Source organism: Eumetopias jubatus, unplaced genomic scaffold, assembly GCF_037043125.1.
Source record: "Eumetopias jubatus isolate StellerSeaLion01/CBP00866 unplaced genomic scaffold, mEumJub1_p1.0 scaffold_5, whole genome shotgun sequence".
Classification (NCBI taxonomy): domain Eukaryota; kingdom Metazoa; phylum Chordata; class Mammalia; order Carnivora; family Otariidae; genus Eumetopias; species Eumetopias jubatus.
In genome coordinates, this window is record NW_028274811.1 from 55,289,705 (window position 1) to 55,304,573 (window position 14,869).

At 38.3% G+C, this 14,869-nt stretch overlaps 1 protein-coding gene across 1 annotated transcript in view; it reads left to right on the forward strand.

Annotated features, from left to right (window-relative positions):
- The window catches only part of ARHGEF28 (Rho guanine nucleotide exchange factor 28), a 116,367-nt gene extending 101,718 nt beyond the window's left edge, over positions 1-14,649 (forward strand). Inside the window, exon 28 of the mRNA XM_028089635.2 lies at positions 14,486-14,649. Within this exon, the coding sequence (XP_027945436.1) occupies positions 14,486-14,649 (164 nt within the window). The remainder of the gene's footprint in view (positions 1-14,485) is intronic.
- The last annotated feature ends 220 nt before the right edge of the window (positions 14,650-14,869 follow it).

Here is a 14,869-nt window from a genome sequence, read left to right on the forward strand (position 1 = left end):
GATTGGGCCTGGGGGCCAGGTCTGGCCTTTAACTTCTTAGCTGCCTTTCCTTCTCCTCCATCCTGTCTCCAGACACCGCCACCCCCTTTGTACGTCTACTTCCTCTGTCAGGAATATCTTCTCTCCTACCCTTTTCTTCCATCTTGGTTAACTCTTACTCCTGGTTCGAGACTGAGCTCCAGGGTCACTTAATTCTAGATGTCTTTCCAAACCTTCTTTGTCTGGGTTAGGAATCTCTCTTGTGTAATCCTATGTGTCCAGTATACCCTTTTGTTCCTTTCTACAATATTTTGCATTTGTTTTCCCTTTAGACTCTAGGATGCTTTATATAGTTTGTTTTGTTTGAGTTATAATTCACAATACAGTGAAATGCTCCCCTATTAACTCTCTTCAATCTGTTTGGTGAAAAGAATATCAAGGCACAGAAATTTCCATCACTCCAGAAAGCTCCCTTCTACTCCTTTCCAACCAATCCCTACCCCCAGAAGCAACTACTCCTCTGCTTTCCATCATTGTAGGTTAATTTGCTTAATTCTGGAATGGAATGGAATGGAATGGAATGGAATCAGACACTATGTACCTTCTTGTGTTCAGTTTTTTTTTACTCAGCATGGTTTTGAGATTCATCCATGGCATTGCATGAATCTGTAGTTGGTTCCCTTCTACTACCGAGTCATCTTGCATTGATGAATTTACCACAGTTCCCTATTCTTCTGTTGATGGACACCTGGCTTATTTCTCATTTTTGGCTACTGTGAATAAAGCTGCTGTGAACATTCCTTCACAAGGTTTTGGGTTTTTTTTGGTGAATTATGTTTTCATTCCACTTGTATAAATACCTAGGAGTAGAATTGTTTCTAGAATAGGTACTTGTTTAACTTCTAAGAAACTGAAAATTTTCACAGTGGCTCTACATACTATAGACCTCCTGGGTGCTGAGTCAAGATCTTGTTCAACTTGCTTTCCTTCATGGTCGGCCCAGTGCAGAGCACACACTAAGCACTGGGTGCTTGCTGAGTGAAGAACAAATGGATAATAAGCTCAAACCAGTTTTCATTCTTTTTTTTTTTAAGATTTTATTTATCTGAGAGAGAGAGAAAGAGCACAAGCAGGGAGGGGCAGAGGCAGAGGAGAAGGAGAAGCAGACTCCCTGCTGAGCAGGGAGCCCAATGTGGGGCTTGATCCCAGGACCTGAGCTGAAGGCAGATGCTGAACTGACTGAGCCACCCAGGCGCCCCTCAAATCAGTTTTCATTCTGACACCCTCTCTACTAACTGACAAAAAATGCCCATCAAAGGAATGGAAATTTGATTGACTTAAATGTGGTTTCAGTCCGGGTAGGCAAACCTAGGGGAATACAGTGTCACTGCAGGGGGGCAGTATGTGTAGGTAAAGCCAAGTATGTAGATTGATGGGGAACCATACAAGGGTCCGGATGACTGTAGCTGCCATGCTCACTCCTCACGTAAGAACTGCTAACACTTCCATGCAAGACCCTCCATAGGCTACTCTTTCAGCACATCCCCCTGCCTGGATTCACCTGCACAAACTCAGAGTTCAGCCAAACCTGACAGCTCTCCTTTTTTTTTTTTTTAATAGCATCTAACATTTTCTCCCCTTTGCAAGAGTTGCAAATTCCATCTGGAACACTTCCATGTGAGGCCATCTCTCTCTGTTGACATCCTGGTCAGCCTTCAAGGCTCAGTGAAGATGTTGTATCCTCTCTGAAGTCCTGGCCACCAAACCTGGAAGTTCACTCTCTGGAGGGTCCGTGAGGTGGTGTTCAGCTGTGGACTGTGTTCATCAGCCTTTGAGCAGTATGCCTTGCCTTTATTATAGTTATCTGTGTCTGTGTCTTCCAACTATGTGGTAATAGGCATTCTCAGGATGGTGTGCTTAGTGGCCCTCAGATGTCTGTAAGGAATGAGGGCTGCTGGTTACTAAGGGAGTAGCTGAGGCTACTCTTCATGATCCTTGCTCTTGGTGGCTCACTCCACCAAAGAGAACTTATATGGTAATGTTCTGACTCCTTCTTGAGAAGAGTTGTTTAGAGAAGAAAGAGTTCTATCCAGAAGGAGGAGGATATAGTGCACACTTGGGGATTCATGTCACCTGGAAGATTATGAAAGGGAAGTTTGCTTTCTTTAGGCTCCAGTGTTAGTCACAGGTCATATGTCAACAAGCACAAATACTAACAGCTAGAGTAGCTTCATATGACATTAGTAGCCATAAGACAATTAAAAAATAATTTCCTTTAGAGGGAGATGGCTCCAATGAATAGAGCAGTTAATCCTCTGATACATATGTTTTCTTTTGATTGCTGTTTTGGTAAAATCCTTATTTTGTCTCTGTTCGGCAAACTGCCTTCTCTAACCGTACAATTTCTAAAAAAATTTAAGTTTAATTTCCAGAAATGTAATATAGTTATCTTTACTCTGATAACAAATAAATGTGAAAAGAATGCCAAGGGTGTGAAAATCTGCATTGAACAAAACATTTTTTCTATATATTATGTTGAACTTTTAAAATTATAATCATTTTTGAGTGGCATAAGCTCAAAGCTGCAGTTGGAAAATACATTTTGGAGTTTGGTTTCTTGGCAAATGTTATTTTAAACAAATAGAATTACAAAAATAATGTTTCTCATTTCTAAAAAGAAAAAAATTTTATGTTGCTATGAAAACTGTAAATACCAATTTCTCAGAACAGAAAAGGCATGTAAGTTGTGTGACATTGTGTAATTTTGTAGTTGATCAAGAAGAAACATACACTCATTTGTAGACCTTTAAAGAATTGGATACCAATTTTTTTCAAGTCCAATTATATTAAGAAGTAGTTAGAACTAGTTAGCTTAGATGTATTTGATTTAATTGCTTGCCTCGTCTGTTTTATCTTTTTTTAAGATTTTATTTATTTATTCATGAGAGACGGGGAGAGAGAGAGAGAGAGAGAGAGAAGCAGAGGGAGAAGCAGGCTCCCAAGGAGCAGGGAGCCGGATGCGGGACTCGATCCCAGGACCATGGGATCATGACCTGAGCCGAAGGCAGACGCTTAACCATCTGAGCCACCCAGGTGCCCTGCCTTCTTCTGTTTTAATAAGAAACACTGGATCTTGTATGCTCAAGAATTTTAACAGATGCTTTTCCCTCACCTGAGTCAGTAAGAAGTAAATGCAGCATTAAAATTCCTGAGTTCCTGCATTATTCACCCGGCAGAAAAATGAATTCACTTCTCTCAGCAAAATGAGAGGCATAACTCTTTCAGTGTGGGTAGGGTCATGAAGCAGACAGTTTCCAGAAAGTCAGCTTAATTGGCATGGGGTACTTAGGAATCTGTGGTCTTTATATCTTGTAGAGGACTTCAGAGCCATGAAAATCAGGCTGTGTCCCTGAGCTGGAGACCTACATGCCATTTAATTCAGGGCACTCTTAAACAGTTGTTCCTGTTTCTTAACAGGGACTCCAGAATTTGTATATCTTAATTTTGATTTAAACGTTGAGCTTGACATTTTTTTGTCTGTTTGAATGTATTGTGGACAATTTCAAACACGTACATAATGAAACAAGAGTATGACAACCACACAGTGACTGTTACCCAACTGGAACAACTTAGGAACATATGGCCAGTCATGTTTCATCCAGCAGCTTCACCCCCAACACACCCAGTATTATTTTGAAGAGGTATCTAAAAATCATGTGTCAACATTTATTGATCCGTAACATTTCAGTATATATCTCTAAAAGATAAGGCTCCCCTTTTAAAACTATTATCACACCAAGGGAAAAATTAACAAAAATTCCCTAGTATCAACATATAGTCAGTATTTAAATTCCCAATTGTTTCGTGTGTGGGTGTATGTGTGCGTGTATGTGTGCTTTTTCTAATTTGTTTTTTTTTGATTCAGAATCCAAATAAAGACTACATATTGTAATTGGTTGCTGTGTATTTTAATGCATTTTTTATTATAAAAGTTTTAATTATGAAAAATTTCAAACTTACAGAAAAGTATAGGAAAAAATGTGCATGTAACAAATGTTAACCATTGCCATATTTGCTCCAGATATCTCTTCGCCTTTTTTTTTTTAGAATGTTAGATATAATGTACCTTTTTATTTTTCCTTTTTTTTCCTATTTAGAGCTAACAATATCTTACAATTGGTGCATATCCTTTCTATAGTATGTTTTTATGCTATCACTATATATATACATGTATGCATAAATAACATATTTTTGTTATTCTATATAAATACATAATGTGTATGCCTTTTTGCAGCTGGTTTTTTCACTAAGTGCATATTCATACATGTAGCTCAAATAATTCATTTTAAACTGTTGTATACTATTCTCTTATAGGAATAAACACCAGCATGTTCATTACCCTACTAATGAGCAGTTAGGATGTTGCCAATTTTTTTCCTCTTGGAAATGATTCTCAGTAAACAACCTTTTATGCATTCTCCTTGTGCAAATGAATAAGAGTTTATTTACATGATAACATCTAAAAGTGGTAGGGATGTCTTTGGTTTTGCTGGGTATTACTGTTTTCTCTCCAAAGTTACATAATTCTTAGCAGCAATATATGAGAGTTCCAGTTTTTCCAGAACTTCCCCAACACTCAGTCTCGTTAGTCTCTTAAATTTTGCCAATATCATGGGTATGAAATAGTAACTCACTTTCTTTCGTTTGTACTTCCCTAATGTGATTTTTGTGAGATTTAGAGTGAGACTAGTGAGATTTAGTATCTTTTTGTATTTATTTCCTTTTAGGTTTCCTTGTTGGTGAATCGACTATTTATAAAGGTGTTTTTCCTAACAGCAGATTTTGGAATTTCAAGTGTTCAGTCTCATTTATGTAGGTACATTAATTCTTTTCAAATGGGTTCAGGATGTTTTATACTTTCAGATACAGTTTTCAGAGAAATCATGTTTACAGTTACATGTGGATACTTTAAGATTGGAAAAGGATATTTGTGAGAGCTGAGCTCTTTCAAGATGGAGAAAAATCAACCTCATGTGCAGAAACTACTTAAAATAACGTTGGTTTTGACTATTCTGTTCTATCTTACTGAGTTTTTAACCATCTGCCTTTTTCGTCTGCTTACTTTTTTCCTACCTTCCACTCTGTCTTCCTCCAAAGCTCTGATACCTCTCAGGAACTGACCAATATTAGTGTACACTCAACACATCCAATATCTGTCAGCTTCAATTTCCTTCCTTGAAATTTCCCTTCCAGGACCCTCTGTCTTCCTGTTGCAGGAGGTCCTTTTTGGTCCAGGCCTGCTCTGCAGGTGTCACCTGGGGCACCCTTCACATCCCTCCTGTGATGGATCCTATGTCCTCAGTCCTATTCTTTATCTTTTATGACCTACTCCTTTATTTGGTGGAGCCGAGCTCCAAACTTTCTAAGAAAAGGTGTCGTGAAAGCATGCTTTTCCCAGTTAACTAATTTGAAAGGTATTTTTCATTCCATTTATTTTTGCTATTTTATACTTGGTTTTTGTAAGATATCTAGGCTTAGAATTTTTGGTGGAAAATTATTCTCTTTCAGAATTTTGAAGCATTTGATTCTTCTTCTCAGGGTTGCTATTGAGAAGTCTGATGCCATTTTTATTTCTAATCTTTTGTGACCTGTTCTCAATTATTGGAAGCCTTTAGAATTCTCTATCTGTTCTTGGATGAATTGTATTATATGCCTTAGGGTGGTCTTTTGTTAAAGCCATTTTTGCTGGTTATTCATTAAGATCTTTCAATCTAGAGATATTTCCTTCAATTCTGGGAAATTTTCCTTAAATCTGCTTCTCTTCACTATTATCTTACTGGAACTATTTCTGGTTATAAGTTGGATCCCTTGGGTCCTCTGATATTTCTGCTTTTTCTATTTCCATTTTTTCATGTTTTTGTTCCACTTTCTGGGACATTTTCTTGTCCTTAACCTCCTACTAGCCCGTTGATTTTTTAAAATTTTATTTTAGGATTTATTTAATTTGAGAGAGTGTGAGAATGAGTAGGGAGAGGGGCAGAGGGAGGGACTCTTCAAGCAGAACCCCCACTGAACATGGAGCCCAGTGCGGGGCGTGATGCCATTAACCCTGAGATCACAACCCCAGCTGAAAACAAGAGTCAGAGGCTCAATTGACTGAGCCGCCCAGGTGCTCTTGATTTTTTTTTTTTTAATCAGCTAGCACATCCTTAATTTCAAGAAATTTGTTCTCTTACAGTTGATGGTTTATGGAATCGTGTTTCTGTTTTGTAGTTGAAAGTCTTTTCAGTAATTTTTTGAAGATAAGAATTATGCTTTTGGAAGTTTTCTTCAGCTTCCTGTGTTCTTGAGGGTTTTTTTTTAAAGATTTATTTATTTGAGAGAGAGAGAGCGAGCATGGTGTGGGAGGGGAAGAAGGAGCAAGAATGTAAAGCGGACTCTGTGCTGAGATCACGACCTGAGTCGAAAGCAAGAGTTGGGGACTTACCCGACTGTTGCCACCCAGGTGCCCCCCTGTGTTCCTGACTTCTGTTTTCAAGTTAGGTTTGTGTCTGTATTTGTATTAGGCTCTCCCATTCATGTTCCGTAATACACTTAGCATTGTGGATTGGTGTGACAGTTGAATTGTGAATGTTTGGCTGAAGGTCAAATAATATTGGTGGCTTAAGGAGAGGAGCCCTATAATGCACTTCTACCTTGACTACACACTCAGTTTGATTCTGCTGAGAAGACAAGGATTAGACTAAAGGAAAATTTAAGCTACTTTCTACACATAAGAATTCCAAATTGATGATTCTCAGGACTGTAATTTGAGTAGATAAAATTTTTGAATCATATATTCACTAATTCCTTTGACAATATATATTTATACCTACTATTAAAACTGAAATTTACTTTGATATACTAAATGCATTTATTTTCTATTTCTTAAATGTACTTTTTCGTTTTAGGTAAACTCAAAAGGCTAAAGGTTAGGAATCTAAATTCCAAGAGAAACTTATCATTTCCTTGCTATCCACAAATAAACCCAGGGTATAAAAGATCTATTCTGAATTATAGTTCACTTAGGAAATGTAAGATTTTCTAGGCAAAAGCAAAGGACCATGTTTGAATCTGTGTCATTTTTTATGGGCAGCTATAAACTCAGATGAACCTCATCTATTTTATGGAATAGAGTCATATAAATTGTGTATCATTCTGAATAGATATAAACTTATACACACACACTTGCCAATGACCTGTCATATGGTTGCATTAAAATTGATCAAAACATACTCTGCATCCAGAGGAGATTCTAATTTATTGCCACATTGTTCCCTTTATAGCAGATGTACAGAAGCTACACTGTTGGAATAACAGAGAACCCTTTATAATTTTATAGTCCAAATATATGTTAAGCTATGGACTTTTAAAAATGTATCATGGAACATTTCAAATGTACACAAAAGTAGAATTGTTTGATGAACTCTCAGCTTTAATGATGGCCAACACACAGACAAGCCACTCTTGGTTCATCAATGCTCTTTTCTCTCTCTCACACTGGGTTATCATAAAGCAAATCCAAGACATCTTATGATTTCATCTCAAAATACTTTATCTTTCTTTAAAAGACAAAGAGTGGTTTTTTTTTAAACATCACCACAATATCAGTATTACACCTAAAAATGTAACAATTTTTACTTAAAATCATACTGTTAGTACTTGAATTTCTCTCAGTTTTTTTCCCTTGGTTTAGTTTGAACTGGGATCCAAATAATTTCATATATTGCATTTGGCTTGTATATCCTTTAAATCTCTTTTGATCTGAAGTTTCTCTGCCCCCTTTTAAAAAAAGTTTTTAAATTTTTGAAAAGACTAAGCTGTTTATTTGAAAAGATTTTTTTCCTGGAAAAATATTTTTTTAAAAAAATGTCCTATATTCTGAATTTTGCTGACTGATTTTCTGTAATGTTACTTAACATATTATTTTACCCCTGTATTTCCTGTAAACTGGATAGTTGGGAATAGGTGTTTGATGTTTGACTAGATAGAGGCTTTTCTGACATGTAAAAGATAGATTTCCTATATTGTAAAGTATACGTTTCCTCTTGCATCCTATCATGAGGCTTACCATATCCGTTTCTCTTTTTATGATTATCAATTGATCTGTGGGTTCAGATATTGTCACCTTGATCCATTCATTATAAGGTTCCCTATCCGCCTTTCTCCTATTAACTTTTAGCAGCCATTGATGATTATTGCCTGGGCCCACCCTCGGACATTATACACAGGGTTAGGAGTTTCTGAATTTGGAAAATCTCATTTATTTTCAGCTTCCTGCCCCTGATTTATTCTGGGATAGTGGTCATTGACTGTCTCTTTCTTAGTCTATAATATATTTATCTTTCTCCAGTGTACCATTTCCCAAAGTATATCACATGGAACACGGCACTGCCGAGCACCCTGGGAGAGAAGTCTCCCTGAGTTTGGGGGATGCCACTTCCTCTTTAAAGATCCCCTCTCGGAGCCTGTTAAGGTTCTAAGGAATCTCTTAAGAAACTTGATTTACCCAGAGTTGCAACTTACCTGACCACTGTATTCTTTTATCATTAATACCTATTAGTATCTTGTTTATGCCTCCTAAAGAAGAATGCCTCCTAAAGAAGAGGGGAAGGTAGAAGCCCTTGCCCCATCCTGCTGTGGGGCTTGCTAATGTGAAAGGCATGAGTCCTTAATGTTGCCACCTTATAGGGAGAAAGGAGAGTGAGAGCAAAGCGAAGTTCGAAGTTCAGGTAACAGGCTTGATGTATCATAACATGTCTTATATTAATATAATCTCTTCATTGTATCAATCACTCCAATTGCTTCGTTTCTTGTGTCACCCATATAACTCACAGATGATTCCAAGTATGTTAATTACTGATAAGAAAATAAAGTCCAGCTGTAACAGTCACAATTTGAAAAACTTTCACCAGTTTGCTTTTATATGTTACAAATTTCTTCCTGCACCCCGCACCGTGCATGCACACTCCCCCCAGGGCACTGTTATTTTAGTTCAGGTGCAGTTTTGGTACTTGAGGAGTAGTAAAGGAATCATAACAGTAATTGAGATCATTGGCTTCAGATACCAACTCCGGGTTTGTTTTCATGCCAGAGGCTCACATCCTGTTTGTGGCTCACTATAGAAAGTGTGGAGTTGGACAAAATTTGTGACATAGACCAATTTTCCTTTGCTCTGAAGATACCTCAAGCTCTGCACAATAAGTGTTTTCCATTAGAAGGAAAATGCTGTGCACTAAGGCTCCTGAGAAAAATTAGTGATTGCCAGTAATGCCATCAGGAAATGATTTTTTAAATGTTTCACAGTATAAGCATAAATCGATCCTTAAATAGGGAATACAACTTATTTTGCAGACTTGGAACATTAATCAAAAAAATTTTTGAGGTGGAGTTATTCTAGGGAAGTGTGAATTTTGATTTTAGGAATATGCACAAGGGATACGGTAATAAGAAGCACAAGTCAGAACACTTCATTAAAATAAACAAGAACAGAGCCAAGACCCAGAAAACACGAAGCTCTGTTTTGTGAGTTTTGTTTGGGAGAATGGGATGGGACAAGACACGGAGGCTGAGCAAGGCATCATCAACGATCTCAACAGTAGACTCAATGTGCTTTTTGTAGCCCTGGACTGCTGGTGCCTGGCCACTGGCCATACTGTTGAGTTAAATTCTAGACGTCCACAGTTGATATTAAGATGAAAGCTACACTGGTGCTTTTAAATTTAAATAAAGCTTCAAATTTATCATGATTTAAAATGCCTTTCCATACAGAAAATCCTGAAAAGGCAAATATTACATTAATTATTTTAAAATGATAGACAACCCTTTTTGACTTGTCACAAACTTTATGACAAGTTACCCTTAAGTTTGCTATTCGTTGAAGGGAAGATCAAGTGCAGGTTTTGACTGTGGACATTATCTTCTCATTAGGTAGCTTTCCAAATACTGTCCTTTGAGTACTCGATGTGGGCTCAATCGGATAGGTGTTGTTAAGGAAGAATGAAGGTAGAGGGGTGGGACATATGTCTAGAAATTACCTTAAAAACATTATCTTAGATGCAACTTAAGGTAATAAATTTGCATTTCTTGACCATAAAGCGGTTAAAAAATACATTCATTTGTTGTTCCCTCAAATTATTACTTGGTGAATCACTAAGCCAAAACACAGATGTATAAATTCTCAGTAGAAGAGTTCAAGAGGCCAGAATGGTGATTTCATTTAAACCCTTCATAAACTGAAGCTTCATGAACAAAGCAGAGAAATGACTTGCCCAAGGTTACATTTTACCTTGTGGTTTACAGATTGCATTCACTTCTCAGCTTAGGGGGACCTTCATTCGTTTTTAATATGGCACATGGTTGCACTGTACACCTTGAGCTTATAGTCTGGTCTTAAACCAATTATCCAGTTGGCTCAAAATAATTATAATGGTGATAAGCCAATGGAGGGAGGGCTGATTTTGCTTCTTGCTAGTGTAAGCTTTTCAGGAGCTGATTTCTATGATTGTAAGCCACCCTACACCCCAGATCCTCTTCCTTGACAGTCTAAAATTCCAACAGCAGGTGAGCAAATTGTGAAAATGATAAATGCAAATGTCAACCAACAGGTTGCAACTAAGGGCTAAAAACAGGGAAATTTAGGCAACTGTATGGCCTGTGGATATCCGTGCATGGTGCAGTGCATGTCCCTTGGTAGCATGGGTGCTTCCTACCCCCTACTCACAGGAGAAAGAGAATAGTACCAGTCAAAGCGTGGATACTTAGAATTTTTGAAAACTTCATTAGCAGACTGACTTAGACCCCACAGTGGGTCTAAGGAAATTTCTTCTTAAAGATGAAGTTGTAGAGTGTGAAAAAAAAAGTTCAGTTAAGTAGAAAACCCTGCACCAAGACTTTATTTCTCTATTTGGTTCAGCCAGGCCTTGGGGTTTTCTATGTGTTTCAACTTATTTGTCTTTATTTTAAGGTTAACAGTGTTCCTTCTGCTTAGTTTCCTTGAAGTATGGCAAAGATCAAATTGTATCTTTTAGGTCAAGTAAGAGGAAAAGTTGTATTCAGACACTAGATTGAAAGTTTCCTTGTAGTTTGAAGTTTTGTTTCGTTATAATAGCATTTGCTTTATGACTAAGTTATGTTTCTGTTAAATTATTTGTTTATTAAAAAATGAGGTATTCTATATTTATGTCCAACAATTTATAGGGATTTTGATCACAAAATTGGATGATTTTTATTCCTCAAGAATTCTGCCTTCTGAGTCAGTGAGGTTTTATTTTAACAAATGTTTTTTTCAGTTTAGGGTTCCATATAATGATCATATTCTCTAGTGTGAAAAAGTGTGGAAAAAGGTGGCTGACCTTGAGAAGTATATAGTTGCTGTGCTGGAGTTCTTTCAGGGTTGAAATGGAATAATAAAATCAGAAGTCATGGAACAGTTTCTAATTTCAAAGAAGGTTGTCTGACTTTACCTAAATAGTTAAGGTGGAAACCAAGGAAGAACACGGAAGAAGGAAATTGAGTTCCCCTTCAGGTGATATACAACCACAACAACCTCCATTCATCCATCTGGGATAACAACATGAGTCTCACTTTAGGGTCTAACAAGCTGTTTCTCACCTAGAGATGTTCTTCTGTATTTTTATTCTTATCTGAAAAAGTTCTCATTAAACCTCTATACTCCCTTACACACAGAAGATTAAAAACTACACCCCCCATTTATTCTTGGTTCTCTATCTTTCTGAACTAGAGCCTACAGTTTAACTTAAGATAAAAGAATTCTGGGGGCACCTGGGTGGCTCAGTCAGTTAAGTGTCTGCCTTTGGCACAGGTCATGATCCCGGGGTCCTGGGATCGAGCCCTGCATCGGGCTTTCTGCCCTGCAGGGTGCCTACTTCTTCCCTGCCCTCTGCAGCTTCCCCTGCTTGTGCTCTCTGTCAAATAAATAAATAAAATCTTAAAAAAAAAAATCCAAAGAATTCTGATATACACTCAGTTCTTTGACTCTTTTTGAGCATGCCTTCTCTTGAAACCATTAAGAGGACTTGCCAGATCTAGACTCACCAGTATTTTGGGTTCTCTGTTACATGTTTCACACCCCCAGAGGAAGGAAACTTACATGGATTAAGGGCTTCCACCGTGCCTGGCACGGCCACGTTTGTCACCAATCACCTCTCAACCACCTCATTCAATGGATGGTTGTTCATTCTCCATGTGGTATTTCTTACAGCCTGGCTGGACCTTCTGTTGGCTAGGAGGCAGTCCTGGAGTGGCTCACATGAACCGTGCTCCAATCTTCCAGCTTCTGCTAGTTGGAAGTTCTGAGCTGTGTGTGTGTTTTAGGTTGTGTAATACTAAACACAAGTAGTGAAACAGAACATTTGTTGTTAGAGGTTAAATGGCTTTATTCATTCAATGGCTGGGGAAAACAGTTGAAAACATGAATGTCTGTTGTGACCACAGATAGGTATGCTTTGTCTCCAAATGTGATAAAATAACAGAGGGCATTTTAGGTTGATCTATCTTGCCCTCACAGAGAAATCATTGCCGGGGATGGTGGTTCCTGTTTACCTGATTAAATGAGGGAGGCTCGCAATTTTATAATAATTGTGTCCATTTTTAGGAGCTTGGAATGTCTTTCTTTTGCTAATTTCGTTTTTGCTAAGTGACTCTTCAAAATGTGGTACTTAGGGAGGATAAGTATTAAATATTCAAGGTCTCTTAATTTAGCAAAGACGGTCAAGCCCTTTCCATCCCCATGAGAAATGGGAATCTTGAGAATCTTGATCAGATGAGCAAGTGACAATGGTCCTCTGAGTTCAGATCTAGATTAGTTCTTATTTGCATGATGTTGGGCAAGGAATTTAAGTAGGCTGAGCCTCAGTTTCCCAAACTGTAAAATATGGGTTACAACATTTTGAGGCTTAAAGAGTGATGGTGGTAAAAGACCCAGAAGAGTTCTTGTGCCCAGAGAAGGCAGAGAATGTTAGTTAGAAGCATCTTCAGTAGTTACATTTTCAGTAGTTAGTGAGTTCCCAGTAATAGAAGTATAGGATTTGGAATCAGGGTTAGTAAAATCAAGTCACCCAAATGTAAATGAATTTCTTCTTTGTGCTCCATGGGCATCGAGAGCTTGGGCAGAGCTGTGGAGTACAGCCTTACCTCCTCCCACTCTCTCTTCCCCCTGGCGCCCTCCTCTGCTCCAGAGGCACAAGTCAGCTCCTCCAGGTGACCTATGTTTGCTTTCTGTGGCTCTGGCTGTCCCCCTCCCAGTGGCCCGGCCTCTTACTGGAAGAAGTGATGAAAGAAGATGTAGTAAAGGGCGCCACATGCCCGAAGATGGAGCAATGTGAGGACATTTTACTCCTCATCCCTGCCAGGTCTTGCTTGCTGCCTTCTCTGACAGCTAAACATCCTTGTCAGGAGAGCAGAAGTTACAAGCATTCTTTTGGTCATTAGAATGCTACCAGTTATGTGTATCCACCTAAATAATAAGAGTCCTTGAATAAAATGTGGCAATGATTATAATGCTTCTTGTTAATGACTGACCAAGGAGCCGGTGGGCTCTAGCCGTATACATCTTTCCCAGCTGGGTTTCCACACATACTCTGCTTTTTGCTCTGACTGAACCCAGTTGTTTGTAGTTTTTCCATTTAGCTGAGCCTCAGGAAGGGTGGTCAGTAGAACAAGGGAAAAGAAAATAGTTTGCAGCAAAAGCCGTTCTTTTCCTCAAATGTGAACCTCTTTTCATCTTCCCTTAAACCATGTATTAGAGGGTTTTACCAGAAAAAGGGAGAATAGACTATGCCCTGCTGTTGCTAGGTAACCAAAAAAAAAAAAAAAACAGCCATAGTTGATACTGGAACAGTTTTCCCTAGGAACCTGGCTACTCCTGCTAAGTGATTTGTATAGTCTTAACAGATTTGCATAATGGTGAAGCTGGAGGGTCTCCATCCTTCAGCTCCATTCTCCCTGCCCCTTGCCCATATCAATACAATCCCGGCTATATTATTTGGTCTTGAGGTCAATCCTTGACTTTGAGATATTCTGAGGGAAGGTGCTGTGCAGATGCATATAGTTCACTGCACATAGCTACAGTATATACTCTCTTTCTAAGACCTTGAACCGGTTTCTAAAAATAAGTGGGCACCCTTTTTCAGCAGGAACAATGTTTTACCTGCCCACAAATGGTGACAGGTCTTTATTCATTTGACACCTCACTGGGATTATTTTGTAAAGGTTATTTTTAGCCATAGGAGACATTTGTACACACTGCCAAACGCATCTTAATGATATATTGATTAAATTCTTTGATTTAATTACATTTGTTCCTTTCTCATTGGACTCCATGATTCTCTCTGTGGCTGACTATATGGGCCCTGCATTTCCCAGGTTTTTAGAGAGCTATGAGTCATAGAATCCCCTGCTCTGCAGGCCTCAAGCTGATTCTCCTGACCTGTGCTGTCTTTTGCAGATTTGGACATCTCTCAGACTGAGTTCCCAACCCCCCATGACTCCAATCCACATGGCTCTCAGCTGCAGACATTTATGGCAGAAGCAAAGCTAAATCTACAGACACTGACCAGACAAGATGGGGAAACTGGAGATGGAGCTGAAGAAAATATTGTTTACCTCTAATTGTGTTATCGTAATTTTTCCAGACAAAACAAAACACTGGCATTTTGTGGAGAATTTTTTTTTCTTTTCCTGATGTTCGTGTGACTGTGTCCAAATTGCTTTAAGAGTAATATTTAATATTTCATGCAAGTTCATTTTTTGGGCATGAGTCCAATTAAATTATTGAAAGCAGTTCTGTTTGTCTAATCGTTAACTTATCACACCTAATTTCAGATTTTTG